Below are 16,279 nucleotides of genomic sequence, written 5' to 3'. Positions count from 1 at the left end.
TCTCTTTCAGGAGGAGTAACAGTTTCCCATATCATCCTACCCTCTTCCTCTCTCTCTCCCTCCTTTCCTCCCACCCTTTACCTCCTTCCTGACCATCCGTGCAGAATCTTGCACAGCGATGTTGAAACCAGCCAATCGACCTGGACAGTGATACCAGAAACACGCAGAGACACACAACACGATCATGTGATTGCACGGCAGTCTCTGCGAGGTCTCTCTGAACGTCCTTCACTTTCAGTAATACAGGAGCCTACGTAGAAGTAGAAGGGAACTAAATGAATGATTGAATGAAAAAAAGGAAAGAGAGAGATTTGATGTGCATGGCTGGGCACAAGAGAGCTAGGTCATGGTACATAATAGAAGAGGGTGACAGACAAAGATAATTGTTGTAAATGTGGTGGACAACCTTAATGACCCGCAGAGACTGAGGTCGCACTGTAAACCTTGCGAATTAGTACGGCTCCATCCAGCTAGTCTGTTCTGCTGACACTCGGGTTCCACCGCTGGAACACTGACTAAGTGTCTTGTGTTTTTCATCCCTCACCTTTTGCCCTCTTTTCACTTGTTTCTTTTCTGTTCTCCTCCTGGTTTTAGATCGAGCCCAAATCATTACTGTGGTCCGCATGCAGCATGTATTCTCATGTCTGTTTCACAACCAGTCAGGACCAGTCACCCACTCTCTGTTCTGCTGATGCTGTGATACCCTGCAATGTGTGTGCATGTGTGTGTGTTTGAATGTGAGAGAGATCAGGCATTCGGATAACACCCCAGTGTTAGTATTTTTGTTCTGCTGACTCATGACAAATAATCACCCATCATGCATTTTAGCACACAACACACACCCTCCTCTTTCATCCCTCGTTCACAGGGAGAGATGGAGCGAGGGAATCTCTCACAGCAAAGGCCCTCAGGAGAGACTGGTGGTATTTCGCCCTCATGAGTCATGCTCTACCGACACGGAGATGGAAAGATGGAGGGTGAGAGGAGTGGATGGATTGATGAGGCAGGAGGGATGAAGGTGTGGAGGGGTAGAAGTGTAGGATGGAGGGGTCAGGAAGGACGAGAGAATTAAGTGGCGTATGGTTAGATGGAAAGTAGAGTTAGCTATTCACGTCATTACTGTGTCGGGTAACCTTTGGACGATGTAACTGAGATGTCGTAAACAGAAATGTTTTTTTACGTCGCACCTGTCTTAAATGTTGCAATGCACAAATGTTACACAATTGAAACATCTTGGACAAGAGTCTACATGTCCACGTGTTCAGCAGGAGGGAGGAAGATGGGAGTGAGGGATGGCACGGGGTATTATGAGTCAGGTGGCTGAGCGGTTAGGGAATCGGGCTAGTAATCTGAAGGTTGCAAGTTCGATTCCCAGCTGTGTCAAATGACGTTGTGTCCTTGGGCAAGACACTTCACCCTACTTGCCTCGGGGGGAATGTCCCTGTACTTACTGTAAGTCGCTCTGGATAAAAGCGTCTGCTAAATGCATAAATGTAAATGTAAATAATGGATTTAGGGGATGTATATAGAGAGACTGAGAGAGAGAGGGAGAGAGAGAGAGAGGGAGAGAGAGAGGGAGAGGGGTGGCAGGTACGCGTTCCAAAGGGCTGACTGGAAAATCCATTTGCAGAGGAAACAGAAGGGAAAACGTAGCAAGAGGAAACACACCTGCCACAGAGACAGAACACTTGGCCCTGAGCTCTACCAGTTATGTAATAATCCCCCTACTAACAGGTCAGGTACTGGAGAGAGAGAAAAAGTGAGAGATAGAGAAATACACAGAGACAGGCACATACTGGAGATAGAGACAGTGACAGGCAGACAGTGACAGAGACACGTAGAGACAGGAAGGGCCAGAGGGACAGGTAGAGGAAGGTATAGAGGAAGAAGAAAGACGGATGTAGGCCTGCTGTGCAGCAAATCGTGGGTTTGAGCGTCATGTGAGAGGAGGCTCTCTGAATCACTGTGTTACCACCAGTCTGTCTGAACCTCAGAACCATCAACATGTTGACACAGGAACAAAAACAGATCGGTTAAATTTAGAAGTAGTGAAAAGGAGGAAGAGAGAGAGAGACAGAGAGAGAGGGATGAGTGCAGGGGGGAAAAGAGACAGACAGGAATAGAAGTAATAGAAGTAATGAGAGTGGAAGAATGAATGATAAGAGAAAAGACAGCACATAAAAAGAGGAGAAATCCTTGATATAAGCGAAAGGGATCAAATAATAATCTTGTGTTTTCCGCTACTGTGAGTGTAGAGGCTCTTTTTACTGTAGATTTAGTGTACATCGTACAGCTCATGTTCAGTATACATTCTGTACAGTATATTCATGCCTTGTCGCCCCCCATGATCTAACAAGGCTTTATCCTACTTGACCCTGAGGTCGTCCTAAAACTGTTAGCACCCCACTCTCATGCAGCTAGCATTCCACGACTATATACTTTGCATTCACTCACTCTCACACACAGACACACCAAACACACACACACACACACATCTCTATCCCTCCAGCAACAGGTGGAAGCCAAACAGAGGGGCTGACACACACCAACACGACGCACCTTCCCCAGGCGCTCTCATCGAGCCCCCTGGACCCCATGTCCCCTGGGTTTGGGGTCACTGTCCCGTTCAGAAGCACATGTGTCTACACACAATCACTTGCACCCTAACACGCAAAACGCGCACAGACACGTGTATAGGAGACGAAGGGAAGCGTTGCAAAAGTGAAGTATACAATCATCCCACTTAACAGCCCACCAAGCAACGGCAAAGTACTGTATTTGTCCCTCTCTCCCAGTCTCTCCCTCTTTCTCTCTATATCTCTCTCTCTCCCAGTCTCTCCCTCTTTCTCTCTATATCTCTCTCTCTCCCAGTCTCTCTCTCTCCCAGTCTCTCTCTCTCCCAGTCTCTCTCTCTCTCTCTCCCAGTCTCTCTCTCTCTCTCTCTCTCTCTCTCTCTCTCTCTCTCTCTCTCTCTCTGATCCAGCATTCTCCCAGTAATTACATCATAACCATTGAGACGGTGCTTGAGAGTACAGTAGATGGATGGCTGGGGAAAACAGTACACAGTTTGTCATTGTATTGAAACTCAACATGTTTTTGAATAGACGCTCATGGCTCCATGCATGCATGTTGAAATGGTGGGGTGAGCCATGACAATACTCACAAACACCATTGTATCTGTCTGCAGCAGAGAATTAGGTCACACTTTTCAAACATGTGCTCCAACTCTTACATTGCCCTGTATACTGTATAGTCGCTGCTATGGCAACTATACTATGTCAACCACTTACTAGCACAGTTAGTGTTTTAGTAAAAATTGTACATTATTCTGGGGCATCTTTGGCCAGTTTTTATAAAAGGTAAACACTAAACAGTTTTTACTAATTGAACCTTGACGTTTTTTTATTTGAATGTGAATGTGAGAATAGATTTAGCTGCGTTTCAGCATGTGGTGATGTGTTTTCCTCTATGGTGCCAGTATCAAAACAACAAGAGGCAGTGTCAATACAGGGTAGGACTGTTTCTAGCCCTGGCTTCTAACCTGTCATCGCCGTGGTAACATACAGTGGGAAAAGGCCCGGCAACATGTCGTTTGAAGTTCCTGCTCTGTGCGTCAGACCTAAGAAAAGCATGTTTTTTTGTTTGCATCGAGTTTTGTGTGGTTCTCCTTTTGTTTGTTGGAGTATTTGCTCGTTTGTTTATTTGCATGTTTATTTATTTGCTTATGTCAGTGTGTATATTGAGAGACAGAGAAAAATCGAAACAGAGAGAGAGTGTTTATGCATTTGTGTGACTGTTTGGGTGTGTGTTTGCGTGCACCAGGAGTTCCTGAGGGTATTTTAGTTTTGCTATGCCAGGGGCAAGTGAAGGGCACCGCCATGAGGTCTGGGGCATCTGGGCCATGGGAGGTGAGGAGGGGGTTGAGTGACTGGGTAGACAGGAGAGGAGCCTGGAGACGTGGCATTTCCGAACCCCATTTCACAACTGAATAGAGGATAACACAAAATGTCATAGTCATTAGTGTGTGTGTGTGTGTGTGTGTGTGTGTGTGTGTGTGTGTGTGTGTGTGTGCGTGTTTGGAATCATACAAGAAGTAAACGAAGAAAAAATCTACCTAGTGAAAATGTTACTCCATGTGTGTCCATGCTGAGACAAATGTAATCTCTGTCTGAGCCTGAATCGCTGTTCAGTAAATCTCTGGAGTCACTGAGCGTTAAGACTAACCTCGGGTGTCTGTTTAGGAGATCCTGCAACACACACACACATACACTCACATACACACCTAGTCATACGCTGGGGCCAAGACCAACACACAAAAAATAGACAGTCAAAAAATAGCAGTGTTGCTGTCATAAGAGGTCAACATTGTCCAGGCCTGAAGCATGTCCTTCTTACTGTGGGGATAATGTTGGATGATAATCTAAATATATAAAATGTGTTTGAAATGTGATCTGCATGGGAACAAATGAATTGATCCATAGTACCCTAACATGTCATTTATCCTTTCACACTTCCTGCTCTCTCTGTCTTGTTCTACCAATCCCTCTGTCTGTCTTTCCTCACCCACCATAAGCATGCACATGCATGAAAACCCACATACACCCACATTTACAGTAACACACACAGTGCACCGCATGAACTGTGCTGGGCGTTAACCCAACACCGGTTGGGCTTACTGTATATGTGATACCCCCCCCTCTATATTTAGGCTGCTATCAGTTCTCAGACCGGAGAACTCCCCAGGATTAGAACACCAGCTCTCTGACTGGTCTGACCACTCACCCCCTTATTTTAGTTCCCACTGTGGGGGCTGTGGTTGAAATGGAACTGAATGATAGACCCCAGCCAGAGAGTAGCTGTTTTGAGGGGTGGTATAAAATCCTCCGGAACCACGAGTCAGCAGGAGTTCTAATAACTTGGATTAATGCTAGACCCCCTGCTGTGTCTCTTTGAAATGGTTCCCCTCTGTCTGACCCACTGACAGTTGTGTTGTTCTGAAATAATTCCCCCTGCTTGACCTAGTCATCAGTTTCCCTGGAAATGTCTTCCCTCTCAACTTCCCTATCGTGTTACACTGAAATGTTTCCCCCTAGCTAAACTAGTATGTAGTCTGATCTTTGTGGCCTGACTCGGTGGTCCCATAAATGCCCTTTTCCCCTTCTCAGTGACCTGACTGTAACAGTATGTCACTGGCTGCCCCCCTGTGGGGTTTAGTCAGGCGTGGATTCTTGGTAGCCTTGGCAACAATCATATACATTTTAGTTTATCATTGTTGGTCTGACTATTGACATAGAGTCGAACAGTATTTCTAGTCGACATTATAGCCAAATTCATTTGGGAATTCTTACACTGCAAAAGTTCAACCAAAAGCTAATGTAGCATTAGTGCTGATGGCAGTGTAAATACAATGGTTATGGATTAGCCATAGCGTAATTCTCAGCTAGCTGTTTCTGTGTTGAGATGCTAACATTGAGGGATTTATCACAGCCAAGGGGGTCACAGAGATAATCTCATTAGCCCGGAGAAGAAGGAAGAAGCTGACCGCTTGTGAACGACTTAACAGAGAGGATAGACAGAGACAGAGAAGGAATCCTGCCTCACCGAACACACACATGGTGTACACACACACACACACATGGTGAACACACACACATGGTGTACACACACACATGGTGAACACACACACATGGTGAACACACACATGGTGTGCACACACACAACAGCATGCATTCGAGCACACCAGCAGCCAATAGATACAACAGGCTTGCATGCACGCCTGGCCTGTCACTCACCTGCCCTTGGAGACCAATCTATTTCCTCAAACCTGAATGTTGGCTTGAATTCAATCTGACTACGGTCTCGAATTCTTTGCACGGCCATTTTGTTGATGCAGGAAGCATTTAATTCTAGATGCTAACCTGTTATTTGACTAAACAGTTTGAGTAGTCCATCAGCGACATGCCTATAGTCCACATACACACACACCAGACACACACACACACACTCAGGCCCAACACAGTAACCGGACTCTTGTGTCCATGCCACACTTTCAGATAATGCTCTAATAATAGAGCTGTAGAAGGGAATGTACTCTGCACCCTCAGAAAGCTCTTGACTTGAAGAGGTTTGAATCTGGAATTGAATAGACAGTACTGAGGTTTATAGAGTTCTCAGCTGTGGCGAAGCAGAGTGAATTCACTATCGTGTTGTTATTTTGTTAAGCTGGAAGTGTAAATTAAAAAGGCAAATGGGTGGGGTGTGTGTACGTATGTGTGTGTGTACGTGTGTGAGTGTGTGCCCCAATGAGGTCATGGTGAAAAACTGTGAACAGGAACTCAGAGTCCTTGAAAACAAAACTGTAAAATTCAAAGACAACCCTATAAATGGAAGCTAGTTCCTTATTTATCTGTTGGTGCTCTCATAAGAAGACAGGAAAACAGACAGAAACAGACAATTACATCCAATCACATATACAAATATAAACACTAATACATACACACTCTGACACCCTATCTCTTTCTCTCTCACACACACACTCACACAAACACACACTCTTCAGCTTCCCCCGTGACAGCAATAAAAATACAGGGCCAGGAAAGACAGAGTGACAGCGAGGTATTAAAAAGAAACAGATGATATCCACGCTATTTGAGCTTCATCTCCTTCCTTCTTCACCTCTCTCCTCACTCCCTTCTTCACCTCTCTCCTCACTCCCTTCTTCATCTATCTCCTCACTCCCTTCTTCCTTTCCTAACTTGACAGGTGAGGTGGAAATTGGCATGGCTGACATGTCTTTTGCTGTTAGCTTAGTATCCCTAAGCTTAGACTCTTAAAATGTAGAGGTGTTGCATCCGTTTATGCTTCTCCAAGCTGTGAGACCTTAAGGTCAAAGGTCAGAGTGATTGTGTTTGGTTTGCTTATTGGTTGAATCGAGCTGTCTCTTCTCTTTATCCTGCTGGTATTTAGACAGCTGGAGCTGTTAGCTCTAGAGGGAAAAGGTTCCATTGATTGTTTACATATTGTCAAGCAAGCTTATTTACATTAGAGGCAAAAAGTAATTAGCTTGACAGCACATTGTTATGGTCATATTATTGGACTATTATAGTGTGTCCTAGTGCTGATGGTTGCCTAGGGCTATGTTAATTGTGTTAAACTCAGGGACTACGTGTGTGTTCCAGTGTCTCTCTCCCCAACCTGTCTGCCTCTCAACCTGTCTGCCTCTCAACCTGTCTGCCTCTCAACTGTCTGCCTCTCAACCTGTCTGCCTCTCAACCTGTCTGCCTCTCATGTACCTTGCAGAGCAAACTTGAGACCTCGACACAACACTGGTGTTAATTTGGTAGACGCTGCACCCCAACACCCACACACACACACACACACACACACACAGATGTACAGTCATCTCCCTCCTCTCTGTATTTCATGTATTTACTGAATGTGCCCTGTACGCTGCCCAGCATCTGGCATATAATTAAGCCAACTATAAACACTGGAGTAGATGATGCTTTAGTCAGTTATCAGTGCTGTTGACATGCTCCTGAGCTGGTGGCCATTTTGGTAAAGGTTACTGTGATAACACACTCGATGTGTGATGAAGAACATGACAGGGTGGCTAACGGTCAGGACAGAACAGGCCGTCTGAACAACATGTCACTTGACTTCCAGGGAAGGTCAGACAATGTTGAGGAAGTTGGTCTGTGTTTGACAGGTGAAACTGGAATATTCCAGACTGTTCCGGAATGTGTGGATGTGTTCCAGTTTGACAGGGATGTAGGTCTTAACAGATGCTTCCTGTCTCCTTATCCCTTGTTTTGTAGCAAAAGAAGGATACATATCTTATCTTCTTATCTTCACGAATGATCAGGCATTCAGAGAGAGCAAGAGAGAGGGAGGGTGAGAGCAAGAGAGAGAAATATAGGGAGGGTGAGAGAGAGATGGAAACAGTGAGAGTATATACAATAATAAACCACCAGAGTTATGTTTGAACCCCTGTGGTAGACTTAATCCCAAAACAATTCTCACCAACTTTGCTTCCAGAGTTAATAATGTTATTGATGATGCCTGGCCCTGAGGCCGTGTTTCCACGGACACCAGAGTTTCCTATTGACCAGTCCCTGAGCACCGCAGAGTCACATGGTGGGATCGGAGCCAATTATTGGTTGATTGAACGTATTCTGATTAGCAAGCTCTGCTCATTGATTATGTAAATGGGTGGGCCCTTGGGGTAGGTCAGCTGGGCTTTACACACACGAGAGAGTGAGCTGAGAGTGAGCTGGCTGTGGTGGCCTGAGGCACCTCCTGTGTTACAAGTGATCGATGTCCCCCGCGGGGAAGGACTTTGATGAAACACTCGATGAGTTTGATGGTCTGTTTCCTGTTGTGGCTGCTGATTACATCCCTTGTGCCCTATTCTTTCACAATGGGTGGTGAGTACCGTGGGATGAGATTATATGACTGAAAAGGAAGAAAATGGAGAGACTTATTCAGATGTTCTTTGCAACAGGCCAAGGCTAGTGTCCCCCCTCATACTGTACTTTTAAAATCAAGTCACACACCTTGTAGTTATATGCAGTTGCTACTGTAGGACATTTAAATGTAGGTGGGCTTTCATAGACAAAACAGAAAAAGTGTCGTGGGCCTCCAGAGAGGGAATTTCCCGTGTAGTCTCTTGCCAGCAGAGGAAGCTCTCTCCTCCTCGGCTGTTTGTGTTTACCCAGAAACACTTGGCCGCCTTGTCTCTCTCTCAGGCACAGACTGTGGTCCCTATCGGTCCTCCTCTTGCCTTTCTTCCTCTCTTGCATAGTCATTATGGTCGTTTTTCTTTCCATTTTCCGTTCTTTTTTTCTTTTTCTATTTTTCTCTTCTGTATTTATCCTCTCTCAACACTTTTGACTTGGAGTAAAGGCCCGTCATATTTTCTGTGACAATTTCATTATTCCGTAATTATTATTTTATTGACATATTTTATACTGTGCTGTGTTTCATACCGTCATTCTCTAAATACCGGCCATTCGCTGTCAGCCCACTGCATTGTCACAGATGTGTGTCATGAATGCAGACAGTTGTTTCTCATGGATGATCTCACATAGAGGGTCTTACTGACAGGCAGACACACTCGAAAGACTGTGTGGGATGAGAATGAGTCTTGTCTATGTCTTTGACCCTGGGAATATCCTGGTTCCAACATTCTAGAAAGTTCTTCGAATTGGCAAGGTAGCTTTTCTCAGGGAATACAAATCTAGAATCAGATGTTTAATTGTGTCCTAATTGTCACTGATCAGAAAATATACTTATCACTGTTCCTAAATCAGTGTCTAGGGTAACTTTACCCTTACCTGGTTTTTGGTTTGGGTTGAGAAGATCTCCACCTGGTTAGCCATAGTTGTGAGCTCCGAAAAGTCAGGTCAGATCAGAGCCAGGTTAGCCCATGTCTGGGCCCACACCTCGGGGCTTGTCCCCTGGTCTGGCCTGCCCTGTCCAGACCCCACTGATGGAGGGAATTAATGAACACACACAAACCAAGGGGATTTAACACACACTCCTCACAGATCCCTCACAGTTTGTGTGAAACACACACACACATTGTTACGGTGGCACAGAAGAACCTTCATAGCAATTTGATTCTAATCTGTGACCGAGAGCTTTCCGTGTTGTGACCTGAATAGCTCTCTGCTGAAGCTCAGCCAGCGAGTCATTAACATTCCAATACTGCACTAATCACCACCACTCTGTGTGTGTGTCTGTGTGTGTCAATTTGTGTGTGTATGTGTTGTGCTTGGCTGTGTGCTTGTCCCTGCCCACTTAGAATGGAGACAGTGTGTATTGATGTGTTATTGTCTGTCTGATTCAAACCAATCAAAATCAAGTGCTGCCTCAGGTGATTAGTGAAGTGTAATGCGATTAGTCACGTTCCCTGATTAGAATCCAGTCCAGAAATATGTACATCAGAGCATTCATTTAGTAGTTGGTATATCAGTTGTCATCTCATGTCTCAGGGAAAGTGTACGGCATCAGTGCACATGTAACTATGTGAAGCATCTATCTAACTGTGTAGTGAACCTGTGAGTATGTGTATGTACAGACTACTTAAATGTGCAGTATGTGTGTGTGCTGTACTGTATATGCTGTGAGGGCTCTGTGTTCCTGGACTGCATGTACAGGCTGCATGCTCGAGGGAGACATGAAGCAGGTACTGATGGAGTAGACACACACAGCTGGGAATCTAAACTAACTCAACTTTCTGCCCGACCTCCCTTTCTCTCTTCCTCTCTCTCTTTCTCTCTTCCTCTCTCTCTTTCTCTCTTCCTCTCTCTCTTCCCCCCTCTCTCTCATCCTCTCTCTCTCTCTTCCCCTCTCTCTCTCATCCTCTCTCTCTCTCTTCCCCCCTCTTTCTCATCCTCTCTCTCTCTTCTCCCCTCTCTCTCATCCTCTCTCTCTCTTCCCCCCTCTCTATCATCCTCTCTCTCTCTTCCCCCTTCTCTCTCTTCTTCTCTCTCTCTTCCCCCCTCTCTCTCTTCCTCTCTCTCTTCCCCCCTCTCTCTCTTCCTCTCTCTCTTCCCCCTCTCTCTCTTCCTCTCTCTTCCCCCTCTCTCTCTTCCTCTCTCTCTTCCCCCTCTCTCTCTTCCTCTCTCTTCCCCCTCTCTCTCTTCCTCTCTCTTTCCCCCTCTCTCTCTTCCTCTCTCTCTTCCCCCTCTCTCTCTTCCTCTCTCTTCCCCTCTCTCTCTCATCCTCTCTCTGCAGAAAAACTCTACAATTCAAATGGACGTGACTTAAGGAGGGCACTGTTTTCTCTGAAGCAGATATTTCAGGTAAAACACACACACACAAACCTTCACTGAGTCACTCTGTTGTAGTTGACTGAATCAGTGACAGTCACAGTGGGTCATTGTGGCAACAGCTGTCTGTTTCCGTGACGACAGTCAGCTCCACGTGGCCTGACAGAGTGTGTATATGTGTTTCTGTGGGTAAACCTTTATTTTAGGATGAAAGTACTGGCAACTTCAAAGCCACAGAGAGTTTTTATCTACACACACCTTGCACACAAACACACACGCGCATACATGCACACAAACACACACACTTACGCACACACACCCACATAAAGGCAGTTAGTGTATATGCTGGATCTCATACAACACACAACTTAATGAATGTTAATCTCCTTTTACCCTCATGCCCATATAACTACAGTATGCTGCTTTTTGTTAAATCAATGAAAACTACCACATGGAGAATGTGTTTAAGCAAATCCAATTATCGGTAGTTTTTAGTTCAGTTTAAAACATGTAGCCCTTTACTGCCACCCATTGTTCACAAAAAAGATTGCTGCCAAATGGGAATGGCTGTGTGTGTTACAGGATGATAAGGACCTGGTTCACCAGTTTGTGATGGCTGAGGGTCTGACATGTCTCATCAAGGTCGGAGCAGAGGCCGACCAGAACTACCAGAACTACATTCTCAGGGGTATGTACACACACACACACACATACACATACACACACCCTCACACACACGCACACACACATACACACACACACACACATACACACACATCTGTGTATATCATATCCACATAGAAACACCTGTCAGTGTTAATTGTTCTGTTGTAAACACAATTACAATGTTTATATATGTTATTAATTGGCTATTGATGGCTCTGCATTTCACCATGACAAATATGAGTCACTACTCTGACTAATAGTCAGAGTAGCCGTCCCACTCGTAACAGGACACCACTAATGTCGTATAGGAGGGACCCCTGAACTTAGATATTTGAGTGTGTGCTCCCCAGAGTACCTCAGCTGTGCGGCATACCCCTAAAACACCCACTCCAGTAAATGTAGGTTAACAGGCTGTGCCATGAAAAGGGATACTTTCCCAGCACACATGTGTGAACAATCCACACGCATGTTTTGATTGGTTTAACAAGCAAGTAAGTGTGTGTAGACATGTGCCTATGACACAAGTGTTCAAAAATGCACAGTGTCGGTGCGCTGTGAAAATGGATGTCTCGCGCTTGGAAAAACATTCTGACTCTCTCCATCTCTTTTCCTACCTCTCTTGTTCCCTTTGTTTCTCTCTCCTTCTCTCTCTTTCCATGTTTTTCTGTCTTTCTCTCCTTCCCTCTCGCTCTCTCGTTCTCTCTCTCTTCCTCCCACTTTCTTTCCCACTCTCTCTTTCTCTGCCTTTTGTGTCTCCAGCTCTGGGACAAATCATGCTGTATGTGGATGGGATGCATGGGGTCATAGGTCACGCTGAGACCCTCCAGTGGCTGTACACTCTCATCGGATCAAAGGTAAATTGCTATTAAACGCACGATCACAGTCATGAGAACACGTGCATGATGGGAAAACAAAGTCTGTTTCTATCTGGATTTTGGTTTCACACAGGTTTGAACAGATTCACACAGGAACACACACACACACTCACTCACAGCTCAAACATCAGACGCACACACCCACGCAGGGTCTGTGTCATCCTGCATGTGATTATGTCGTGCCCGCACTTGTGTGTGTGTGTGTGTAGTTCCGGCTGGTGGTGAAGACTGCTCTGAAGCTGTTGCTGGTGTTCGTGGAGTACTCAGAGTCCAACGCCGCGCTGCTCTTACAGGCCATCACTGCTGTGGACGCCAAGAGAGGTAGGCCGGTGTACACACACACCAACGCACGTTCACCACTGCCTACATACTCCGCCTCTCCCTGTCTGACTAACACCCAGATAATGCTCGGACTCACGCCTGACGGTTGCTCTGCAGGCTGTAAGCAGTGGGCCAATGCCATGGAGATCTTGGATGAGAAGGATGGCGTGGACACAGAGCTGCTGGTCTATGCCATGACCCTCATCAATAAGGTAGCTTTTAAAAGCGACCTTAAAAGCTAAGAGCTTGTGACAAAATGAATGTGGAGAACGCTGTGAAGAATGACTTTTCATCAATTATCGGTCGCTATCTTGTATCTGCTCCTTCACTCCCCCACCCCACCCACTCCACCCCCAGACCCTGGGTGCGCTGCCAGACCAGGACTCCTTCTATGACATGGTGGACTGTCTGGAGGAGCAGGGGATGGAGGTGGTGTCCAGCAGACACCTGGGCAGGAAAGGCACTGACCTGGACCTGGTGGAGCAGCTCAACATCTACGAGGTCAGCGCACACTCACAGACGCATACACACACACATTCGCACACACACACACACGCATTCAGACACACGCATCCATTCACTCACAGGCACACAAGTATGTTCAAACAAACATTGTCACCCATGACCCCCCCTAGGCGACCTTACGTCACGAGGATGGAGATGACGACAGCAAGCTCCCTCCAATGGGGCGTAAGGACAGCCGGCGAGCCAGCCTTGGGGGTGGGGACAAGAGGAGGGGCCTAGAGAGGAGGCGGAGCCGCAGACACTCTCTGGGGCGGTCGGGGAACGCCTCCCCCTGCAGCCCTGCGTCTCCAAGGAGAGGCTTCCAGCCCTTCACCGGCCAGAGAGCGGAAGACATGAGTGAGAGGTGAGCGAGGCGGGAGAGCGAGGGAGGAGTGGGGAGAGAAGGAACAGAGGGATATGAGAGGGCAAGATCCCAGCTCTTGGAGAGAGAATTGAGCGACAGCAGTGATAGAAGAAGACTTTATTCAGCTGATCATGTTTTTCATTTCAAGGTTGACATTGTGGTTACAGTGTCCATTTCCTACTTTAGAGCACTGTCAATGTCCCTTCCAGCCATGTAAGTTTCAGAGGTCACACAGGGGTCAGTGGTTGATCTGTGAGAAAGGCCTCTCTCACCTTTGCCATCACTATACTTTTGCTAACAATAGTAATAATGACTCACCCAAATATACTGTGCTGTACACATTGTGTGGTGTGTTGTAACGCCTGACACAGTGTGCAGTTAGTTCACCTGTAAGAGTTTACATTTCATATTGTCACACAGGAGGTCTTCACAGGTAAATTCCTCATCTCCCTTTCCCCTCCAATCCTTTAATATCATCGGTCCATCTGTCTTTTCTTGTATTCTCTCTCCTCCTCCGTATCTATCAACCCCTTTACTTCACTTCCATGCTTCTTTCTTCACCTTATCTCCTTCACCTCCTCCTTCTCACCTCCCCCACCTCAGTCTGCAGGGTGTAAACGAGGCAGACTTTGCTCCCTGGCCTGTGTAAGTACTACACTGAAACAATCCACAAATCTCTGCTGTGACGGCACTCAACATAACAGCATGGCTATAATGCCGAGGCCTGCATCTGTCTTCAGATAGGAGGATTAACGTGTGTGTTGTCTGTTTGATGGATGTAAGTTATGGGGTTTATCAAGGGAATATATCTGGGATCATGTCTTCTCACACTCATACACACACACACACACTTTTATTACTATCCCGTCAGCCCCACACATGGTTCTGGTCTGATGGAACAGCATCTGGTGAACACACATGTGCGCCCCTAACTGTGACATCTGGTTTTTAACTGTTCAAACACTTCCTGGCTTAGACCACTGGCTGCAGGTCAGTTCTGAGACATTGCTCATGTCTTTGTGGTTGGCAGTCGAAAGGAAGAGCAGCTGATCTGTAGTCAGTTCACAGGATCAGAGTTTGTTCTCCATCCTCGTCTTCTGCCAGTCAAACTAACTCTAGCAGCATTGTAGAAAATAGAGTCTACCTATTTTTCAGTCTTTCTCTCAATTCCTCTTTCTTTTTCCTGATTCTTTCCTTTTTTTTATCTGTCTGTTTATACGTGAATTGTGGGTGTCTATTACCTTGGGTGTTGTTCCTTTTTCATTTCAACCTGTCCCTCTGTCCTCATTTTCTTACTCTTCTCTCTGTTCTACTGTGTCAATTCATCTGTGCATCATTGTCTTTCTGTCCCTTCCTTCATCTTATTACTCTCCCTCCATCGTCAATGTTTTCCCCCTCCCTCCCTCCCTCCCTCCCTCCCTCCCTCCCTCCCTCCCTCCCTCCCTCCTCCTCGCTCCCCGACCTCCACAGAGAGGAGGAATATGAGGAGGAAGAGGAGGCAGAGGAAGATGAACCTCCAATCACAGAGTCTGATTCTGATGAGAAGGAGGGGGCAGATAAAGGGTCTAGTCAGACCACGCCCAGGTATTAAAGGGACGCCTGAGATATAGATCTCCATATCGCATTCCTTTCTTAAAAGAATGATGGGAACTGTAGTTCATCGCTCTGTATAATGTTGCTCATCCCCCTCCTGAAGCTTGAAATCTGTGATGGTAACAATCATTATTATTGAGTCCTTACGTTTACACTCATCCTCCGCTCTTCTCCATCCATCCCTCTATCCCCAGCCAATCAGTTACAAACCACACACCCAGTATTTACAGAACACACCTTCAGTCCAGCACCGTTGCTTCGGGAAAAGACAAATTGGGGAAAGTAAGAGAGGAAGAGGAGAACAAGAAGACGAGGAGGCCCCCGCCACCACCACCGCCACCTCCACCACCACCAATACCTCCATCGCTGGCATACCACGTTCCTGCTCCCTCCCTCCCCACCCCCACCATCCCTGCCCCCTCCCCCCCTGCCCTAACTATTCCTGCCCCCTCACCTGCTACCCCTCCCAAGCCTCCCCTCCAGCCCTCTCTTCTGGCGACCCTCATGGCGAGGAAGAAGTCGATTGTGACTGTTCCTGCCACTTTGGAAGTCAGTCCACCCTCGAGAGGCATGTCGCGAAACTCCCCTGATCGCCTCCCCTACCTCCCCCAATCGCCCTTCCACCTCTTCTCCTACGACTTGGACGAGGAGCGCACGCCTCCAGCTCCACCCAAACAGAAGGAGGACTCCGAGACAGCTGTCAGGTCAGAGGAACAAGGATGACTGTGTCCTTGAGTTCACAGTAGAGTCAAGAAACAGGATGTCACAATGGAGATGTGCTTTGCTCACCTGCACCTCAAGACTCTTCCTTCACCTCTTCCAGCGTTTAAAGCTTCTGCTCACAATTTCCTCTCACTTCTTCCTTTCTTTTCGTCACCTTTTATCACATCCTTGCCGTCTTCCTTTGCACAAGAACCACACCTAAATTGTTATTATTCAAGTGTTTCTATTTCCAGTCTTTGACACCTTTGAACCTGTGTCAGTTCCTTCACGGATTGGATTCTCTCCTCCTTTGCACTTGCCTCCTTTCTTTGTTCTTTCACCTTTTCACGTTCCACACTATCGGCCTCTTCTCACCATGTTTCGTTGTTCTCAAACCTTCTCCTCACACTGTCTGCCTGCTGAACATCACACCATGTCTTGATTCTCCTGCTACCTCCCACTTCCTCTCCTGTCATTCA

The 16,279-nt window shown here is 46.5% G+C and overlaps 1 protein-coding gene across 1 annotated transcript in view; it reads left to right on the top strand.

The window, feature by feature from the left end:
* The window catches only part of fhod3a (formin homology 2 domain containing 3a), a 39,944-nt gene that overhangs the window by 10,228 nt on the left and 13,437 nt on the right, over window positions 1–16,279 (top strand). Inside the window, 8 exon segments of the mRNA XM_067255437.1 lie at window positions 10,741–10,808; window positions 11,358–11,463; window positions 12,201–12,295; window positions 12,526–12,637; window positions 12,755–12,849; window positions 12,995–13,138; window positions 13,273–13,505; window positions 15,293–15,802. Coding sequence (XP_067111538.1) covers window positions 10,741–10,808; window positions 11,358–11,463; window positions 12,201–12,295; window positions 12,526–12,637; window positions 12,755–12,849; window positions 12,995–13,138; window positions 13,273–13,505; window positions 15,293–15,802 — 1,363 coding nt within the window.

This window comes from Osmerus mordax, chromosome 18, assembly GCF_038355195.1.
Source record: "Osmerus mordax isolate fOsmMor3 chromosome 18, fOsmMor3.pri, whole genome shotgun sequence".
Taxonomy (NCBI): Eukaryota; Metazoa; Chordata; class Actinopteri; order Osmeriformes; family Osmeridae; genus Osmerus; species Osmerus mordax.
This window is presented reverse-complemented; position numbering and strand designations above follow the sequence as displayed.